Source organism: Harpegnathos saltator, unplaced genomic scaffold (assembly GCF_003227715.2).
Source record: "Harpegnathos saltator strain DR-91 unplaced genomic scaffold, Hsal_v8.6 scaffold169, whole genome shotgun sequence".
In the NCBI taxonomy this organism is placed as follows: Eukaryota; Metazoa; Arthropoda; class Insecta; order Hymenoptera; family Formicidae; genus Harpegnathos; species Harpegnathos saltator.
The window spans coordinates 1-22,557 of record NW_020229949.1 but is presented as its reverse complement, the minus strand read 5'-3'; the positions used below and the strand labels follow the sequence as shown (position 1 = coordinate 22,557).

The 22,557-nt window shown below is 38.0% G+C and overlaps 2 protein-coding genes across 2 annotated transcripts in view; one reads left to right on the top strand and one right to left on the bottom strand.

Moving 5' to 3' along the window:
- The window catches only part of jbug (filamin-type immunoglobulin domains fbug), a 49,927-nt gene extending 47,100 nt beyond the window's left edge, over positions 1-2,827 (top strand). The window contains exons 33-40 of the mRNA XM_025297079.1: positions 20-168; positions 257-443; positions 892-1,154; positions 1,244-1,415; positions 1,496-1,714; positions 1,925-2,121; positions 2,209-2,511; positions 2,643-2,827. Of these exons, the coding sequence (XP_025152864.1) occupies positions 20-168; positions 257-443; positions 892-1,154; positions 1,244-1,415; positions 1,496-1,714; positions 1,925-2,121; positions 2,209-2,511; positions 2,643-2,711 (1,559 nt within the window). The 3' untranslated portion in view covers positions 2,712-2,827. The remainder of the gene's footprint in view (positions 1-19; positions 169-256; positions 444-891; positions 1,155-1,243; positions 1,416-1,495; positions 1,715-1,924; positions 2,122-2,208; positions 2,512-2,642) is intronic.
- A 130-nt stretch (positions 2,828-2,957) lies between these two features.
- On the bottom strand, positions 2,958-7,357 carry LOC105182493 (ribosome biogenesis protein BMS1 homolog). The gene is given in 7 exon segments (XM_083287581.1): positions 2,958-3,915; positions 3,917-4,302; positions 4,305-4,993; positions 5,029-5,490; positions 5,493-5,837; positions 5,840-5,940; positions 6,282-7,357. Coding segments are annotated over 7 exon segments (3,783 nt in total). The 5' UTR covers positions 7,160-7,357; the 3' UTR covers positions 2,958-2,993.
- Positions 7,358-22,557: the final 15,200 nt, after the last annotated feature.

Here is a 22,557-nt window from a genome sequence, read left to right as displayed (position 1 = left end):
TTTTCCTTTGGATGATCAGGCGGATGCTCTGTGCCTGGAAGTCCAGTGGTATGCACCGTCGACGCAGCGGGGCAGGCGCGCGCGAAAGGCGAGGGCTTGCTAAGCGGTCACGTGGGCAAACCGGCGCATTTCATCGTTACCGGGACGAGGAGTCCTCCGGCAGTTCAGGTATTCGCGCAATATAATAACAACGTACGCTTAATGCGTGTAGGACGTACCGGTTGGTTTGACTGGATTGTTATATATGTGTCTACAGGTGGATGGGCCGGACAGCGTTTCCAAAGCTACTATCGAAGCTGGCGCTAATCCGGGTACGTGGAACGTGTCGTATGTGCCTACCGAAGTGGGTGTCTTCGATGTGAGAGTCGTCTCGGCTGGACAACAACTGCCGGGATCGCCGTGGCATCCCAAGATCATAGATACGCGGAATCTGCGTGTTATCGGTGAGTTATCTTTCAAAATGTGTGTCTATACAGCATATCTCCATCGAAGAGGAATTAAAGTTAAAAAATCGGAGTTGATGAGAAAATTTAAAAAGTATATATAAATCAAAGTAATCTTTCTAGAAATTAAGATCCAAGGAATTGTGCACTTTAACTGTATTTTAATCATTATAGTTTGATAATAAAGAAATATTTCTCTAGAATTTCTTTTATGATAAAAAAAAACTTTTATTACAATTTCTATAGAAATTATCTATAGAAATTTTTCTTCATCAAGGTCAGTTGCCAGTCCCAATTTTAGTTTTAATTTTTCTCCAGCAAAAATATTAAAATAACTTATTTTAATATAAAAAAATATTTGAAACTACAAATTTTTCTACAGAAAAATATTTCTCTCATTAATTTTATTGAGTTTACAATATACTCAGTGAGATTTTTTTAATTGCAGGTGGATGGTCTGCTGTGTGCGACGATATCGGTCGCTTGAAGCTACACCCCACCAACAAGATCAGCTTCGACACCGCGGAGGCCGGACCCGGCGAGATCAGCGGCACCATCGGCGATCATTCGCTGAGCTTCGAAATGACGTCTAACAACCGGCTGAAGCTTGTTCCGCCTCAAATCAGCGGGGGCGAGCATCGACTGGAAATACTCTTCAACGGGACACCGTTTCCCGGTGCGCCAAAACTCGCAGTCGTGCAGGATTTGGAGGTTTCTCGCCGCATTTCACTCTTTATTATTTTAATATTGCTAGCACTTGTGTATCATGCAACTATATATCCTGTTTATTCGTTCAACAGCCACCAGTGCAGGACACAAGCAGAGTGCTGCTGAAAGGGCGGGGGCTCACGTCGGCCAAATGTGGCGAAGAAGTCAGTTTTACCATAGACGGCTCTCAAGCCGGCAACGGAACCCCAAAGGTTCAACTGTTCTCACCTACGAGCGAGCTCAACGTCATGTTACAACATCTAGGTGAGAAAACAAAGATTCTAATAAACGCAAGTTCGTAGGAGAAACTGCAGTTTTGACGATAACTTTTTGTGAATGCACAGGCGACAGTGTTTATCGCGCTAGTTACATACCGTTAACGCCGGACCCACTACTAATGACTGTCTCGTGGAACGGAAGGCAGCTGAAGGGTTGTCCCCTGCAGATTAACGTTACGAGCGCGGCCGACGCGTCCAGAGTCATCTGTTCTGGGGACGGACTGAAGCATGGCGTTGTCGGCCAAGAGATTCGGAGCTTCATCGACACGAGAAGAGCTGGACCAGGTAAGAACACTTCTTCTCTTCATGCTGAGAGGAATATCCGTCTCCCGTCTTGGATATTTCTCTCTGTATCAGAGATCTTTTTATCCGAATTTGTTATGTATTTTTAAATGTTAATTTTAATTATTTTCTCAATTCCTAACTCTAATTATATTTTCTTAATTCTTAATTTTAATTTCGCTCTTTAAATTCTTAATCGATTGTGTTTCGTAGGCGAGTTAACAGCGCATTGCGTCGGACCGCACAAAGTAGCGTACTGCGAGTTGTACGATCATGGCGATGCCACGTTCACATTGAATGTAAAGCCTCAGGAAGCAGGTCGGCATGCGTTGACGATCAAATACGCCGGCGAGCATGTTCCCGGATCGCCATTCACGCTGCGGGTTTCTGGCGCTCCGGACGCTTCGAAGGTATCAAACTAATTTCAAGAGTATTATTGGTCATTATTGGGATTGGGATGTTATTGATAATAATCGATGTAATATAAAAAATTACAGGTACGTGTTTACGGGCCTGGAATCGAGCACGGTGTATTGGCGACCTTCCAGTCGCGATTCATCTGCGACACCCGAGGCGCCGGCGCTGGCCAACTTACGGTGAGGGTGCGAGGACCTAAGGGAGCGTTCAGAGTGGAGATGCAGAGAGAAACGCAAAAGGATCGGATCATCCTCTGCCGATACGACCCGACGGAACCCGGCGATTACAGAGTGGAGGTTCGCTGGGCCGGCGTGCTTGTGCCGGGCTCACCGTTCCCGGTGAAGATCGTCGACACGCAGGATGAATTATTAATGCTCGCGCAGGTGAGAACGATCACATTGTTAGATTGGTATTTATTACGAATATTATCGTAGAAGATTAATCACGTGTGATCGACGTACGGTTGATGCTGCGCGACCGGTAACTAAGTAGAAATCGATCATTTCCGTTTCAGAGTGGAGACAATTATTCGACAGGCCATCATACTATCACATCGTGGCGTGGATCGCAAGCTATACTGTAGAGACGCCGCGTCTAACATTGTTATTTTGTATGGACTAATATATTTGGTAATATATATATAATAATTATTGTAACTTATGCAAACACATTTCCAATAAACACAACTTTCAGCAGTTACCTCCTTCCTTTTTTCCTCCCCTCTCATCTCTTATTTCAAGGTAGTGTATCTTTCATTAGAATTTATAAATTTATTGGAAATTATTAGAATTTATTAAAAAATTTTTATATACATATAAATTATTCAACCAACGTTCATTATGTACACTCCTTTTCTCCAAACACTTTACTTTTTTACACGTTTTGTCTTTTTCTCCAGCTTGCTAAGATTCCTGAATATCTCTTTCTTCATTTCCCTTTGCTTCTTCAATCTCTTGGCTCCTTCCGCCGCAACTCGCGCTTGATATTCCGTGATTCTCTTTGTCATCGCCTGCTTGGTCTGCTGCTGCTTGCGCGCGTAACTCGTCCTGATCATTCTCATGAGACGCGCGACCTTTCGCTCCTCGGGCTCGCGCACCACGGCGACTCTGCCCTTGCCGAACTTGGGATTGCGATTGGGCGGCAGGGCTTGCTTCGGCTTGTCCCTGTATGGCAACTCCTTCTGCAACTTCCGCGGTATGTAGAGCGGTTTGAATACCTTAGGCTCTCGGTGAATCGCCGTGTACATGGAATCTCTGTTGGCCTCGACGCGGATGTTCCTCTCTCGCTTCAGTTGCCCCGTGGTCTTCATGCCTCGCCATTGATTCTTCTCGGCCGGTGGCAAGAGCAGCGATGTCACCAGGTTGTAGAAGCGTGGCACGTCGATCTTGTATGACGTGCGACAGAACACTATGTCGCTCAGCAGTATCTTATCTTCGAATGTAGCACGGAAGCAACCTTCCGGCTTGGCCGCCGCCTTCTTAATCTGCCCACGGATACCCGACACTGTTTTAATCCTAGCACCCTCGAACTTGGCGACCTCGAGTGTGCTGTTGAACATATCTTTGATGAACGCGGTCTTGCGATAGATATTCATGGCTACACCGGTCAGTTTGAGCTTCTTCACTACCTGCGTGCTCTTGTCCATCTCTACAACCGAACCGGTCGCCGCGATGCGGAAGCCTGGCTCTCTGCTTGCAACGTCTTGCACCGCCAATATTCCGGTGCCTTGTGGTGTGATAGGGCTCCACAAGTGACTCATACAAGCCACGTGTTCCGGCGTGTACTGAGCGCAGGTTATCCTTCAGCTTGGAGTAGATCGGCAATGACTGGAAACGCCGCCAGCCCACAGAAAAAATGAGCGGATTGCGGCTCTTAAGGATCCGCGAGTACCAACGATGTTTCTTCACGCGCGCCTGCACGTAGCCGATGTTCTCTTCGCCGTGCAGCAGGCCACCGATGATGAGCGGATAAGTCGGGTCCAGATGAGTGATCAGTTCGCACGGTACCGTCTCGATCTCCATACGCACGTACATCCCCGGCCGATAGCCCTCCAGCTGTACCCTCATGTCATCGTCCAGACCTTCAAACTCTGACTTGTTGATACCCGCCTGTCTCTCGACTTCGGCCTTCAGCTGGTCGTAGTACGTCTTTGTCTCCGAGTTATCGTACTCCGCTGTTCAAACTGTTCTTTCAGCTTTCTCTTCTTCTCCAACAACTTCTTTTTCTCATACATCTCGTCCTCCGCTAGCAACTCTTCGGATGCCGGCCGAATTGCCTCGTACTTCTGCCCAGTCTCCAAGTCCTCGAAGTCGCCATATATCTCCTCCTCATCGTCGTTCATGTCATCCAACTTCAGAAGCTCCTCAGCATCCTCCGATTCCTTCCACTTGCCTGTCACAAAACGGTTCATCAATAGCGCTTTGTTCACTTCCTCTAACCAATCACGCGGGTCCTCCGTTGTAAAGAAAACTGATTCCTCCTGATTCTGCAATTCTCGCTCTTGAATTTTTTGCTTCTGCTTCTCTTGAACCGTGCGCAGTATCTTACCTATATCTTCGCCGACCTCTTCATCCTCTTCCTCTTCTTTCTTCGTTTCCTTGTTGGTCGACGAGTTGTTCTTATGCAACACATCGTACACTAGCTTCATCAGATTTTTGTTTTGCTGGCGATTAATGAACGCCTGTTTCGCCTTCTCGGCTAAGTTCACCTTCCACTTTAATTCATCCGCCAGTTCTTCTTTGCTTTCGTCCATCTCATCGTCTTTTTTGTTCGTTTTTACTTTCTTCTCCTCCTCTTCCTCCCCTTTCTCTTCTTCCACCTCTTTTTCTTCTTCTTTTTCTTCTTCCTCTTCTTCATCTTCATCTTCTTGTTTGTCTTAAGTTCTTCCTCCTCGAAATCACTAACCTGATCCGAATCGTCCATCTCTAACCTCGCGCGCGAATCTCCGTCACTAAATTCGTCAAAACTTTCATCGTCGCCGTTTTGTTTCGCGTTCTTCTTGGCTGCCTCGAGAAAACTTAGTGCTTCCGAGACCTTATTCTTGATCAGTACGTCTGATTCTTTACTTAGAGAATGGTATACTCCTGTATTCTCTTGGAGAACTTGCTTCCTCTTATCTTTCATCAATTCAATCTCATCAAGATTCATATCATTTTCAACTTTAGTAGCCGACATTTTCTTCTTTTTATTCTGTGTATCGTCTTCTTCAGTTCTTTTCCTCTTGGCACCGTTCTCACTTTCAAGTTCCACAGTATCCTCATCACTCGATTCAACCTCAGGATCATCGTCACTGTCGACATTATCGTCGTCGTCGTCGTCGTTCTCATTGTTTTCATTTTTATTTTGATCGACATCTTCAGATCATCGACAGATTTATCATCATTAAATACCACTTTCCGACGAACTCTCCCGTTCTCCGTCACCAATTTGCCTATATAAGATGCCATGATCTCGTTTACATCCTGTGATTTGATCGGTGCAGCGTCGCTGAACAATTGCAGCTCACTGCGTTGAAGTTTCTGGTCAAGCGTCTCCTGCGTGTTTATTAACACACCAGCTATCCCAGTGTCTTTTTGTTTATAGGAATGACTACCACCCAGTTCCACGTAGACAGCGTCCTTATCATAGACTATCCCGCCGACGTCGGAAAACGATGCGTAGATAAGCCGTTCCTTCTCCACCAGGGCACGTTTCTTGATCTGCTCCGGAAGGGGCAGGGATCTGGTAAAAAGCTCACGTCCTTGATCTTCATGTCTCCGCAGCCGGGTATATGTACAGACGTCTCTTTATTCAGAGAAATTTCTCTGACATACCTGAAGATCAGTTATATATTTTATTAATATATAAATTACAAATACATAAATTGTAAATGAGATCTTATATATAAATCTTTATAAACAATAATATTTGAAAAATACTTGAGAAAAATGAAAATTATTAAAAATGTTATCAAAAAAATTGTTATCATACATCATGCAGGATGTTCTCCAAGATTTAAAAATGTTTGCAAAGTACATATTTGGTAAAATTCTAAAAATAATTGTTTTTATCTATAATAATATCTATATCTTTGCACTGTTCTGACGTAATTGATACATGTGTGTACATAGATTAGACAAAGATACAATATTTTTATTCCATTTTCTGTGCTTACCCATATAAACTGATTGTTCTATCGATTTTTGGATTCTGCCTGATTAATTCTGATGATATCAGGTCCTCTATTCTATCAGCAAGAATGTAAGGATGAGTGGTTCGCCAAGTCAAGAGCCTGAATTTCATTACAGATATGAAGCGTGCTAGATTCTTAATTTCCATACGCAGGTACTCGTCGTGCAGCAAGCCAGAGAGATAGAAAAGTTTTGCGCCAGCATATACCTCTGTCCAGAAACGATGCTTCAGTGTCTTCTTTGTTTTTCTCATTTGTTTGGAGTTTTTGATCAAGTCCAGATGAGTGAGTACACCCATTACCCTAGGCATACCATGCACCTGACATATATTTAGAAACTCGAATATCTCCATCTCAAATCCAAAGGATGCATCCACCAGTAACAGTATCAGATCTGCCACATTGGCGATATCTATCATGCTGTTGATGTCATTGTTGCATTCCATAAAAGTAATTCTTCGCTTTTTACCAGATACAATAGTGACTAGACCAAGTATGCTGATCAAAGGCTGCTTCACATAGTTTTTGATTAAACATTGAATAACCAGAGATTTGCCCACTTTTGGTGGTCCCACTACAGCCACCAAGATCGGTGGAGGTTCTAAAGGCGTTCTATCAACTAAAGGTTGATAATATGAAATATGCTGCTTTTTAGTTTCAATATCCTGTTTACGCCTGAATCTCTTCTCGGCTTTTACCGCGGAGTTGAATGTGAACGCCTTTGGATTCCTCTGCTTATCTGTTAATTCCTGAACATGCTTTTTCTTTGCTTTCTTCTTTTCTGCCTTACGTCCCGCATTAGGGTCTCTGTGAGTTTTGTGTTTAGCCGTTGAGTCTTGTGTATCGTCCGCTGCAGACGACATTCCGCTAGCTGTAGCTTGTATTTTTATATTATCTGAAAAATTCGTGTCTCAATAAATTGTTATCCATAAATCAATAAGTTGAATGTTCAGCACTAGTCAAGTGGCGCGCGACATTAATTTGTTCTTTGTAGCTGCACTGCTGAACTGGTGTAATAAGCTAGAGCAGCTAGAGTGAGAAATATTGGCCGCGTTCAGTAGAACAAAGTGATCATTGAGCACTTAGTGATTATTGTCTGTGATTGGAGCATTCTTTTAGATTCTCCATAGACCCAGAAGAATTTACCAATCAGGAGCGAAAATCACTAAGCGCTCACTGATCACTTTGTTCTGCTGAACGCAGCCGTTTTGTTTGTTCTTTGTAGCTGTACTATTGAACTGGTACAATAAGTTAAAGTGAGACAAATATAGGTTTCCTCACTCTAGCTTATTGCACCAGTTCAGCAGTGCAGCTACAAAGAACAGAACAATTGTCTTACTTTAACTTATTGCACCAGTTCAACAGTGCAGCTACAAAGAACAGACCAATAGTTATACCAGAGAGAAGCCTGAGAGCGGGCATGGCTGCATTTACAGCATTATGGAAAAGTTGGCTGATTCGAAGCGCCAACTGGGTCCATTTTTCATGGATATGAACTACTAAGCCAATGTCCACGATTTGTTGGTACTATTCCGTGCTATGTCCATAATTATTTGGTTCTGTTCTGTGCTATGTTCACGAACGAGCTAGATTAGTTAGATAAAAACGAAGAATCGGTCTTTGTCTCACCACCAGCGAATAGACAATCGCGACGAAGCGAGCCAGCAGCGATGTTATCGTAAGGTAGACGTCGCCGTCTCCCCTTTCACTCTCTTGTTTTCCTTTCCACATTGTTTTATATTCATAATTCGGGAAAAAAATAATTTCGAGAATTCGGACGACTTCTAGCAATGACGCGACAGAGATAACACGCGGCCACATTAATTTGTCATGACTTTTATATTACTTATAATTACATAAACGCCCATATATGCAAATTATAGATAATTATTGCGCGTATGTTTTAATATTGTACAATATGGTATATAATAACAACTTCATTTCTTGCAGTAATTTTTTTAAGATCTTCGTTGAGGTCGTGAATTAATTTTTTTCTTTATCAATCAGTTTTCTGCAAAAATTACGATTTTTTAAATAAAATATAAAATGTTTCTCTTCTCTTCTCTCCGAAGAGTTAATTAAAAAATATGTACTCCACAGAGTCAACTAACAAATGTGTAGTCAGAAAAGTCAATTTAAAAGTGTACTCCGAAAAGTCAATTTAATAGCGTATTCCGAAGAGTCAATTTGAAAGCGTACTCTGAAAAATCAAATTAATATTGTAATCCGAAAAGTCAATTTATAATAGAATATTTACTTCGATGATTCAGCTAAAGAAGAAAACATTTATTTATTATTATATTCAGAGAATAATATTTAATTTATTATTTATACTTATCTTACTTATGTTTACCCTACATATGCTTCTTTGAATGAGAAATTTAATTTGTTGACTGATTCAGATTCAGATTTGTTAAAATATCTCTTATGCGCAACTCTTGAACAGGTAGGTAGTAAAATAATTTTCATTCTTTACTTTTTATATTTTATAAACTTTTCACGAACATAAAAATTGAAAGATTCTCAGAGAACAAATAACTTTCCTTGAACATTTAAACCAAAGGAAAATCTTTTCCCATTAATAAAGAATGAATAATTAATATCTCATACAAGAGGAATCTCCATCCTTGAAATCACCGCGCGATTTTGCTTTTAGAAAAGTATAATATTAATGTAATAGTAACAAATGCTATCCAAAAACGGTGCAAATCTTAAACGTTTTTGAGAAATGCAGTTTGAAGTTTAGTCTTTTCTGTTAATATCGTTATAGCAGAAGAATTACCAATTTGCATCAGTAGCGCAGTGGATCAGGCTTTGTGATATGAGAGTAGAGGTTGTTTTTGCTATCACAGGAAAAACTATGTAGCATGTATAATAATACGCAGACAAATTCTTTACATAATCATACTTATTTCTTTTAGCATGAATAAAAATGATCAATGCTAACATGATAAGTGTATATCGCAATTGTACGTGCACGTGTACACATACATACACACATACACACGTATACCAATGATGTCAAAACCGAACAATTCGTGAAAATTTTTTATTGATCGCAGTTGTACGCAAAGACGAAAGAGAAGTACACGGGTCTCCGCGGGTATCTCGTCATATTAATTGTCTATGAGCTGATAAACAGTTGATCTCCGATATTTACAAGTTACGCTTGTCCGCAGCTTGTTCGGTTTTGACAACATTGGTATCAGTGAATTTGGTGACGGGCTTGCACGAAGATTCTCCCCCTTTCCCCTCCCTCTCATGCACGCACACAGCCAGCTCGGTCAATCCGTGTGAGCTACGCGATCGGCAATTGTCGACGCGCCGAGCGAGCGAGCGAGAGAGAGAGAGAGAGAGAGAGTGAGAGAGAGAGAGAGAGAGAGAGAGAGAGAGAGAGAGAGAGAGAGAGAGAGAGAGAGAGAGGGAGAGAGAGAGAGAGAGAGAGAGAGAGAGAGAGAGAGAGAGAGAGGGAGAGAGGGAGAGAGGGAGAGAGGGAGAGAGGGAGAGAGGGAGAGAGGGAGAGAGGGAGAGAGGGAGAGAGGGAGAGAGGGAGAGAGGGAGAGAGGGAGAGAGGGAGAGAGGGAGAGAGGGAGAGAGGGAGAGAGGGAGAGAGGGAGAGAGGGAGAGAGCGAGAGAGCGAGAGAGCGAGAGAGCGAGAGAGCGAGAGAGCGAGAGAGCGAGAGAGCGAGAGAGAGAGAGAGAGAGAGAGAGAGAGAGAGAGAATATCATTCCCTCCTTGTCGCTCTCGTTCTCGTTCAGCCAGCCTAATTCTTTCTTGCCCATAATTTGAATCGCAGGCGCGACTGTCTCTCTCTCTCTCTCTCTCTCGAGTAGACAATACTGAAAGTTTTGTCTACTCGGCGCACCGAAATTATTACAAATAATATTTTATTATTAAAAATATTATTATTTGTAATATATATTATTTGTAATATTATTATTTGTAATATATATTATTTATAATATTATTATTTGTAATTTTATTTGCAATTGTATAATAATGTTACAAATAATACAAATTTTTACAAATTTTATTATTTATCAAAATTTATATCATTTGTGATATTATTTGTAATAGTATTAATAATATCCGGCGCCAAGAAAATGAAATATGTTTTATTAATTATTTTGCGGAGTCGGGCAGGTTCACAGGTTTGATTATTGGATTGTTTAATAATATTTTAAGAATAATTTTAAGTTATACAAGGATATAGTATGAAATATAAAAGAATATTGTAACAGAATCAAGAAGTACGAAATGAACAATACAGGATATTACAATATCCTGTAAGTTAATAAATATTTTTCATACAGTATTAAATAATCTCCAAAAACAATTACATCCGTGAAATTTTCTATCTGCGCGAAAAAAAATTCATAATATATATTTTTTTCGTCGCTCTAAATGAGAAAACTCTCAGAACAATGTCAGTGTTCAGTTGTTCAGTGCACTACTCAATAAAAATATAATAATACTATGTTTGTATGTGTGAAGAATATTTGTTAACTTACAGGATATTGTAATAAAAGCAAGGAGGTTTTATTTCGTACTTCGTAAGGCCAAGTCTTATTAACGGCTAAAGACATATTCGAATCGATCTTGCCTTAATTGGTCGGATTAGTGATCGGTCTTGTCTTAACTTCCAAGCCTCATAACTCGGAAAATACTCAATGAAATGTAACTTTGTTAAAGTGTTTTGGAAAGCTCTCGAGATAAGCTACAAGAATATGTAATAAAAAATTGCAGTTTCTATTTAAAAAAACATTAATGACCTTGGCCTGATTTTGACAAGGTCACTCAAGGTCAAGTCCATATTTCCGTCATGTGTCGTCCTTCAAGCCATGCAACTTTCGTTCGAAAAATTTTTTAATAAAATCATCGATAATGGACCATATCACTTTAGTTAGAAAAGTCTGGAAACGGTCAAATATCTCGAAAACGGAACATTTTAAAGAAAAATGTTTCCAACTAAAGTTGTACGGGTTTTAAAAGTTCTATTGAATGATCATATCTGGTTGACCTTGAGTGGAGGAGTCAAGGCGAGGTCAATGCCAACATGATTTTTTAAAATGGAATATCCCATTTTTTATCACACAGTGTTAAAGATGACGTTAAAGCGAGACGTTTCCAAAACACTACTTGATGACTTATTTTTATTGAGAATTGTCTGGGTTATGAGCTTTAGAATTTACGGTGCCGCTAGCATTATTATGTATTATTCAGGATGTACCACGTGGAGGTTGCATGGTCGGACTTTACACCTCCCTGTGTGTAAGTGTGTGTGTGTGTATGTCAGCAGAGATAAGGACTATGCAGTAAGAGTGCGTCAATTTTTAATTGATACTTTCCCAAACCGATGGGTAACAAGATGTGGAGAAATAGAGTGGCCCTCTAGATCACCAGATCTTTCTCTATTGGACTATTTCTTATGCGGATATGTTAAAAACAATGTGTACGTAACGAAAACTGCTAACTTGGCAGACCTTAGGGAATGCATACTGCACCAAGTAAAACTTATTTCACCAGAAATGAGACGAAACGTTTTAAATGAATTTCATCTACGATAAGGTTATTGGCAAGCAGCAGACGGAAGACAAATTGAACACTTAATTCAATAAAAACCCGTCTACACACTCACGCGCGCGCGCACACACACATAGCACAGAGGGTTTGGAGTCATTAAATACTGCGGTAATGACAAACCTCGCGGAGCTTGGTACTGGCACCAAATTAAAATCCTCTCAAAACCATACATTTTCGACTACATGGACGACTCTCTACTCCCAGTAGAAGCGGCGATATCAACGGAGGAAGCCTGGATATCGACGGAGAAAGGCTGGAAAATTTTAACCTTCGATATCTCCTAAACGGCTCAAGATACAGGAACGCGGTTTTGCCTCAATATAGTCCTGTATCAACCCTATCACCACCATAAATTTCGACTCTCAATTCCCAGTAGAAGCGGAGATATGAACATTTAAATTCAAATTTCAATTAAAATTAACGTAAAATTTAAAAATGTAACCTTCGATATCTCCTAAACGGTTCAAGATACAGGAACGCGCTTTTGCCTCAATATAGTCCTGTATCAACCCTATCCCCACCATAAATTTCGACTCTCAATTCCCAGTAGAAGCGGAGATATGAACATTTAAATTCAAATTTCAATTAAAATTAACGTAAAATTTAAAAATGTAACCTTCGATATCTCCTAAACGGCTCAAGATACAGGAACGCGCTTTTGCCTCAATATAGTCCTGTATCAACCCTATCCCCACCATAAATTTCGACTCTCAATTCCCAGTAGAAGCGGAGATATGAACATTTAAATTCAAATTTCAATTAAAATTAACGTAAAATTTAAAAATGTAACCTTCGGTATCTCCTAAACGGCTCAAGATACAGGAACGCGCTTTTGCCTCAATATAGTCCTGTATCAACCCTATCCCACCATAAATTTCGACTCTCAATTCCCAGTAGAAGCGGAGATATGAACATTTAAATTCAAATTTCAATTAAAATTAACGTAAAATTTAAAAATGTAACCTTCGGTATCTCCTAAACGGCTCAAGATACAGGAACGCGCTTTTGCCTCAATATAGTCCTGTATCAACCCTATCCCACCATAAATTTCGACTCTCAATTCCCAGTAGAAGCGGAGATATGAACATTTAAATTCAAATTTCAATTAAAATTAACTTAAAATTTAAAAATGTAACCTTCGGTATCTCCTAAACGGCTCAAGATACAGGAACGCGCTTTTGCCTCAATATAGTCCTGTATCAACCCTATTCCCACCATAAATTTCGACTCTCAATTCCCAGTAGAAGCGGAGATATGAACATTTAAATTCAAATTTCAATTAAAATTAACTTAAAATTTAAAAATGTAACCTTCGGTATCTCCTAAACGGCTCAAGATACAGGAACGCGCTTTTGCCTCAATATAGTCCTGTATCAACCCTATTCCCACCATAAATTTCGACTCTCAATTCCCAGTAGAAGCGGAGATATGAACATTTAAATTCAAATTTCAATTAAAATTAACGTAAAATTTAAAAATGTAACCTTCGGTATCTCCTAAACGGCTCAAGATACAGGAACGCGCTTTTGCCTCAATATAGTCCTGTATCAACCCTATCTCACCATAAATTTCGACTCTCAATTCCCAGTAGAAGCGGAGATATGAACATTTAAATTCAAATTTCAATTAAAATTAACTTAAAATTTAAAAATGTAACCTTCGGTATCTCCTAAACGGCTCAAGATACAGGAACGCGCTTTTGCCTCAATATAGTCCTGTATCAACCCTATTCTCACCATAAATTTCGACTCTCAATTCCCAGTAGAAGCGGAGATATGAACATTTAAATTCAAATTTCAATTAAAATTAACTTAAAATTTAAAAATGTAACCTTCGGTATCTCCTAAACGGCTCAAGATACAGGAACGCGCTTTTGCCTCAATATAGTCCTGTATCAACCCTATTCTCACCATAAATTTCGACTCTCAATTCCCAGTAGAAGCGGAGATATGAACATTTAAATTCAAATTTCAATTAAAATTAACTTAAAATTTAAAAATGTAACCTTCGGTATCTCCTAAACGGCTCAAGATACAGGAACGCGCTTTTGCCTCAATATAGTCCTGTATCAACCCTATTCCCACCATAAATTTCGACTCTCAATTCCCAGTAGAAGCGGAGATATGAACATTTAAATTCAAATTTCAATTAAAATTAACTTAAAATTTAAAAATGTAACCTTCGGTATCTCCTAAACGGCTCAAGATACAGGAACGCGCTTTTGCCTCAATATAGTCCTGTATCAACCCTATTCTCACCATAAATTTCGACTCTCAATTCCCAGTAGAAGCGGAGATATGAACATTTAAATTCAAATTTCAATTAAAATTAACTTAAAATTTAAAAATGTAACCTTCGGTATCTCCTAAACGGCTCAAGATACAGGAACGCGCTTTTGCCTCAATATAGTCCTGTATCAACCCTATTCCACCATAAATTTCGACTCTCAATTCCCAGTAGAAGCGGAGATATGAACATTTAAATTCAAATTTCAATTAAAATTAACTTAAAATTTAAAAATGTAACCTTCGGTATCTCCTAAACGGCTCAAGATACAGGAACGCGCTTTTGCCTCAATATAGTCCTGTATCAACCCTACCCCACCATAAATTTCGACTCTCAATTCCCAGTAGAAGCGGAGATATGAACATTTAAATTCAAATTTCAATTAAAATTAACTTAAAATTTAAAAATGTAACCTTCGGTATCTCCTAAACGGCTCAAGATACAGGAACGCGCTTTTGCCTCAATATAGTCCTGTATCAACCCTATCTCACCATAAATTTCGACTCTCAATTCCCAGTAGAAGCGGAGATATGAACATTTAAATTCAAATTTCAATTAAAATTAACGTAAAATTTAAAAATGTAACCTTCGGTATCTCCTAAACGGCTCAAGATACAGGAACGCGCTTTTGCCTCAATATAGTCCTGTATCAACCCTATTCCCACCATAAATTTCGACTCTCAATTCCCAGTAGAAGCGGAGATATGAACATTTAAATTCAAATTTCAATTAAAATTAACTTAAAATTTAAAAATGTAACCTTCGGTATCTCCTAAACGGCTCAAGATACAGGAACGCGCTTTTGCCTCAATATAGTCCTGTATCAACCCTATTCCCACCATAAATTTCGACTCTCAATTCCCAGTAGAAGCGGAGATATGAACATTTAAATTCAAATTTCAATTAAAATTAACTTAAAATTTAAAAATGTAACCTTCGGTATCTCCTAAACGGCTCAAGATACAGGAACGCGCTTTTGCCTCAATATAGTCCTGTATCAACCCTATTCCCACCATAAATTTCGACTCTCAATTCCCAGTAGAAGCGGAGATATGAACATTTAAATTCAAATTTCAATTAAAATTAACTTAAAATTTAAAAATGTAACCTTCGGTATCTCCTAAACGGCTCAAGATACAGGAACGCGCTTTTGCCTCAATATAGTCCTGTATCAACCCTATTCCACCATAAATTTCGACTCTCAATTCCCAGTAGAAGCGGAGATATGAACATTTAAATTCAAATTTCAATTAAAATTAACTTAAAATTTAAAAATGTAACCTTCGTATCTCCTAAACGGCTCAAGATACAGGAACGCGCTTTTGCCTCAATATAGTCCTGTATCAACCCTATTCTCACCATAAATTTCGACTCTCAATTCCCAGTAGAAGCGGAGATATGAACATTTAAATTCAAATTTCAATTAAAATTAACTTAAAATTTAAAAATGTAACCTTCGGTATCTCCTAAACGGCTCAAGATACAGGAACGCGCTTTTGCCTCAATATAGTCCTGTATCAACCCTATTCTCACCATAAATTTCGACTCTCAATTCCCAGTAGAAGCGGAGATATGAACATTTAAATTCAAATTTCAATTAAAATTAACTTAAAATTTAAAAATGTAACCTTCGGTATCTCCTAAACGGCTCAAGATACAGGAACGCGCTTTTGCCTCAATATAGTCCTGTATCAACCCTATTCTCACCATAAATTTCGACTCTCAATTCCCAGTAGAAGCGGAGATATGAACATTTAAATTCAAATTTCAATTAAAATTAACTTAAAATTTAAAAATGTAACCTTCGGTATCTCCTAAACGGCTCAAGATACAGGAACGCGCTTTTGCCTCAATATAGTCCTGTATCAACCCTATCCCCACCATAAATTTCGACTCTCAATTCCCAGTAGAAGCGGAGATATGAACATTTAAATTCAAATTTCAATTAAAATTAACGTAAAATTTAAAAATGTAACCTTCGATATCTCCTAAACGGCTCAAGATACAGGAACGCGCTTTTGCCTCAATATAGTCCTGTATCAACCCTATCCCACCATAAATTTCGACTCTCAATTCCCAGTAGAAGCGGAGATATGAACATTTAAATTCAAATTTCAATTAAAATTAACTTAAAATTTAAAAATGTAACCTTCGGTATCTCCTAAACGGCTCAAGATACAGGAACGCGCTTTTGCCTCAATATAGTCCTGTATCAACCCTATCTCCACCATAAATTTCGACTCTCAATTCCCAGTAGAAGCGGAGATATGAACATTTAAATTCAAATTTCAATTAAAATTAACGTAAAATTTAAAAATGTAACCTTCGATATCTCCTAAACGGCTCAAGATACAGGAACGCGCTTTTGCCTCAATATAGTCCTGTATCAACCCTATCCGCACCATAAATTTCGACTCTCAATTCCCAGTAGAAGCGGAGATATGAACATTTAAATTCAAATTTCAATTAAAATTAACTTAAAATTTAAAAATGTAACCTTCGGTATCTCCTAAACGGCTCAACAGATAGATACAGGAACGCGCTTTTGCCCTCAATATAGTTGTTATCAACCCTATCCCGACATAAATTTCGTCTCTTAATTCCAGTAGAAGGAAGATATGAACATTTTTAAATTCAAAATTTCAAATTAAAATTACGTAAAATTTAAAAATGTAACCTTCGATATCTCCTAAACGGCTCAGGGAGATACAGGGAACAGGCTTTTGCCTCATATAGTCCTGTATCAACCTATCCCCACCATAAATTTCGACACTCAAATTCCAGTAGGAAGCGGACCCCGATATGAACATTTAAATTCAAATTTCTTAAAATTAACGTAAAAATTTAAAAAATGTAACCTTCGATATTACTAAACCTCAAATACAGGAACGCGCTTTTGCCTCATATAGTCTGTACAACCCTAATCCCACATAATTTCGAAATCTCAATTCCCAGTAGAAAGCGGAGATATGAACATTTTTAATTCAATTTCATTAAAAATTAACGTAAAAGTTTAAAAATGTAACCTTCGATATTCTAAACGGCTCCAGATACAGGAACGCGCTTTTGCCTCAATATAGTCCTGTATCAACCCTATCCCCACCCGACTCTCAATTCCCAGTAGAAGCGGAGATATGAACATTTTAAATTCCCAAATTTCAATTAAAATTAACGTAAAATTTAAAAATGTAACCTTCGATATATCCTAAACGGCTCAAGATACAGGAAACGCGCTTTTGCCTCAATTAGTCCTGTAATCAAACCTATCCCTACCATAAATTTTCGACACTCAATTCCCCAGTAGATAGCGGAGATATGAACTTTAAATTCAAATTTCAATTAAAATTAAAGTAACGATTTAAAAATGGTAACCTTCGATATTCCTAAACGGCTCAAGAACAGGAACGCGCTTTTGCCTCAATTATAGTCCTGCATCAACCCTATCCCACCATAATTTTCGACTTCTCAATTCCCAGTAAGAAGCGGAGATATGAACATTTAAATTCCAAATTTTCAATTAATTAACGTAAAATTTAAAAATGTAACCTTCGGGTATCTCCGTAAATGGCTCAAGATCAGGAACGCGCTTTTGCCTCAATATAGTCCGTATCAACCTATTCTCACCATAAATTTCGACTCTCACTTCCAGTAGACAGCGGAGATTGAACATTTAAATTCAAATTTCAATTTAAAATTAACGTAAATTTAAAAAATGTACCTTCGATATCTCCTAAACCGGCTCTAAGATAACAGGAACTTGCTTTTGCCTCAATATAGTCTTGTTATCAACCCTATCCCACCATAAATTTCGACTCTCAATTCCAGTAAGAAGCGGAAGATCATGGAACATTTAAATTCAAATTTCAATTAAATTAACGTAAAATTTAAAAATGTAACTTCGATTATCTCCTAAACGGCTCAAGATTACAGGAAGCGCTTTTGGCTCATATAGTCCTGTATCAACCCTATCACCAACCATAAATTTCACCTCAAATCCCAGTAGAAGCGGAGATAATGAACATTTAAATTCAAATTTGCAATTAAAATAACGATAAAATTTAAAATGTAACCTTCGGTAATCTCCTAAACGGTCAGATACAGGACGCCTTTTGCCTCAATATACACTGTAGAGAACTAGTACCCACCATAAATTCAGACTCTCAATTCCCAGTTAGAAGCGGAGATATGAACATTTTAAAATTCAAATTTCAATTAAAATTAAACGTAAAATTTAAAAGTAACCTTGATATCCCTAAACGGCTCAAGATACAGGAACGCGCTTTTGCCTCAATATAGTCCTGTCCTCAACCTATCCCCACCTATAAATTTCGACTCGTGCAATTCCCCAAGTAGAAGCGGAGATTATGAACATTTAAATTCAAATTTCAATTAAAAATTAACGTAAAATTTAAAAAATTGTAACCTTCGAGTATCTCCTAAACTGCCTAAGATTTACGGTGAACGCGTTTTGCTAAATATAGTCCTGTTGTCAACCCTATTCCACCATAAATTTCGACCGCCATTCCAGTAGAAGTCGGAGGATATGAACATTTAAATTCAAATTTCAATTAAAATTAACGTAAAATTAAAAAATGTACCTTTCGTAATCTCCTAACGGCTCACAGATACAGGAAGCCTTTTGCCTCACTAGAGTCCTTTCTACAACCTATCTCTCACCATAAATTTCGACTCTCAATTCCAGTAGAGCGGAGTATGAAACATTTAATTCAATTTCAAGTAAAAATAACTTAAAATTTAAAAATGAACCCTTTGGATAGTCTCCTAAACTGCTCAAGATACAGGAAACGCTCGACTTGCCTCAATATAGTCCTGTATCAACCCTATCTCACATAAATATTCGACCTCATTGCCCAGTAGAAGCGGAGATATTGAGACATTTTAAATTCAAATTTCAATTAAAATTAACCGTAAAATTTTTAAAAAATGTAACCTTCGATATCTCCTAAACGGTCAAAGATACAGGAACGGCGCTTTGCCTCAATATAGTCCTGTTCACCCTATCCCACCATAAATTTCGAGACTCTCAGATTCCAGTAGAAGCGGAGATATGACACATTTAAATTCAAATTTCAAATTAAAATTAACGTAAAATTTAGAAAAATGTAAACTTTTATCTCCCTAAACGTGCACCAAATACAGGAACGCGCTTTTGCCTAATATAAGTCTGTATCAACCCTACTCCACCATAAAATTTTCGACTCTCAATTCTCCAGTAGAAGCGGAGATATGAACATTTAAATTCAAATTTCAATTAAAATTTAACGTGTAAAAATCTTACAAAACATGTAACCTTCGTATCCTTCCTAAACGGGTCAAGATACAGGAACGCGGCTTTTGCCTCAATATAGTCCTCTGATCAACCCTATCTCACCATTTTTTTAAATTTCACTCTCAATTCCAGTAGAAGCGGAGATATGAACATTTAAATTCACAAATTTTCAATTAAAATTAACGTAAATTTAAAAAATGTAACCTTCGGTATCTCCTAAACGGCTCGAAGATACAGGAACGCCTTTTGGCCTCAATATAAGTCCTGTATCACCCTATCCACGCATAAATTTGACTCTCAATTCCCTAGTAGAAGCGGAGATCTGAACATTTAAAATTCAATATTCAATTAAAAATTAACGTAAAATTTAAAAAATGTAACCTTCGGTATCTCCTAAACTGGCTTCAAGAACAGAGAACGCGCTTTTGCCTCACTATAGTCCTCTATGCAACTCTATTCTGCCATAAATTTCGACTCTCAAATTCCCAGTAGAGAGCGGAGATAATGTAAACATTTAAATCAAATTTCAATTAAATTAACTATCTTAAAAATTATAAAATGTAACCTTCCGTATCTCCTAAATGGCTTCAGATACAAGGGAAACGCGCTTTTGCCTTCAATATAGTCCTGTATCAACCTATTCTCTCACCATAAATTTGTACATCTCAATTTCTCAGTAGAAGCGGAAGATATACATTTAAATTCAAATTTTCAATAAAATTACGTAAAATTTAAAAATGTTAACCTTCGATATCTCCTAAAGGAGGGCAAGATACAGGAAAAACGCGGCTTTTGCCTCAATATAAGTCCTGTATCAACCCTATCCCACCATAAATTTCGACTCTCAATTCCCAGTAGAAAGCGGAGATATGAACATTTAAATTCAAATTTCAATTAAAATTAACGGTAAATTTAAAAATGTTAACTTCGATATCTCCTAAACGGCCCAAGAATCAGGAACCGCGCTTTGCTCAATATAGTCCTGTATCAACCCTATTCCCCACATAACTTTCGACTCTCCAATTCCCAGTAGAAGAGCGAGATATGAAACATGTTAAATTCAAATTTCAATTAAAAATTAACGTAAAATTTAAAAATGTAACTTCGGTATCTCCTAAAGTGGACTCAAGATAACAGGAACGCGTTTTGCCTCATATAGTCCTGTATCAACCCATATCCTCACCATAAATTTCGTAACTCTTTAATTCCCGTAGAAGCGGGATATGAACATTTAAATTCAAATTTCAATTAAAATTAACGTAAAATTTAAAAATGTTAAACTTCGAGTATTCCTAAACGGCTCAAAGATAAGGAACGCGCTTTTGCCCTCACTATTAGTCTGCTATCAACCTATCCTTCCACCCTTAAATTTCGACATCTCATTCCAGTGAAGGCGGAGATATGAACATTTAAATTCAATTTCAATTAAATTAACTAAAATTTAAAAGTTAACCTTGGATATCTGCTAAAACGGCTCAAGAACAGGAACGCGCTTTTGCTTCCAATATAGTCTGTATACAAAAACCCATATCTCACCCTAATTTCGACTCAATTCCCAGTAGAAGCGGAGATATGAACATTTAAATTCAAATTCAATTAAAATTAACGTTAAAATTTAAAATATGTAAACCCTTCGCTATCCCTAAACGAACTGCAAAGATACAGAGAACGGCGACTTTCTCTGCTCAATATATGTCCCTGTATCCAACGCCTACCACCATAAATTTGAACTCTCAATCCCAGTAGAAGCGAATTTGAGCATTTAAATTCAATTTCCAATTAAATTAACGTAAAATTTAAAAATGTAAACCTTCGATATCTCCTAACGGCTTCAAGATCAGGAAACGCGGTTTTGCTCAATATAGTCCTGTATCAACCCTATCCCCACCATAAATTTCGACACTCAATTCCCAGTAGAAGCGGAGATATGAACATTTAAATTCCAAATTCAATTAAAATTAACTAAATTTAAAAAGTAACCTCGATTATTCGTCCTAAAACGGCTCAAGATACAGGAACAGCGGCTTTTGCCTCAATATAGTCCTGATCAACCCTAATCCCACCATAAATTTCGGACTTCAATTCCAGTAGAAGCGGAGATTATGAACATGTTAAATTCAAATTTTCCAATTAAAATTAACGTATTAAATAAAAATGGATAACCTTCGGATATCTTAAATGGCTTCAAGATACAGGACGCGCTTTTGCCTCAATATAGTCCTGTATCAACCCCTTCCACATAAATTCGACTCTCAATTCCCAGTAGAAAGCGGAGATAATGAACAATTTAATTCAAATTTCAATTAAAATTAACGTAAAATTTAAAAAATGTAACTTCGTATTCCTAACGGCTCAAGATACAGAAACTGCGTTTTGCTCAATATAGTCCTGTATCACCCTATCCCACCATACATTTTCGGACTGCTCACATTTCCAAGTAGAAGCGGAGATTGAACATTTAAATTTCAAATTTTCAATTAAAAATTAACGTAAATTTAAAAATCTAACTATCGATTTCTCCTAAACGGCTCAAGAACAGGAGCGCTTTTTGCCCAATATAGTCCCTGTTATCAACCCTAATCCCACCATAATTTCGACATCTCAATTCCCAGTAGAAGCGGAGATATGAACATTTAAATTCACATATTCCAATTAAAATTAACGTAAAATTTACCAAATGGTAACCTTCGGTATCTCCTCACGGCTAAGATACAGGAACGCGGGAGTGCGCGCTTTTGCCTCAATATAGTCCTGTATCAACCCTATCCCCACCATAATTTCGCTCTCAATTCCCCAGTAGAAGCGGAGATATGAACATTTAAATTACAAATTCAAATTAAAATTAACCGTAAAATTTAAAAATGTAACCTTCGATATTTTCCTAAAACGGGCTCAAAGATACAGGGAAACGGCTGCGCTTTCGCTCAATATAGGTCCTTGTATCAACCCTTATCCCCACACATAAATTTCGATCTCAATTCCAGTAGAAAAGCGGAGATATTGAGACATTTAAAAATTTCAAATTTCCAATTAAAATTATCTTTAACATTTGAAAAATTTAACGTTCGGTTATCTCCTAAATGGCTCAGATACAGGAACGG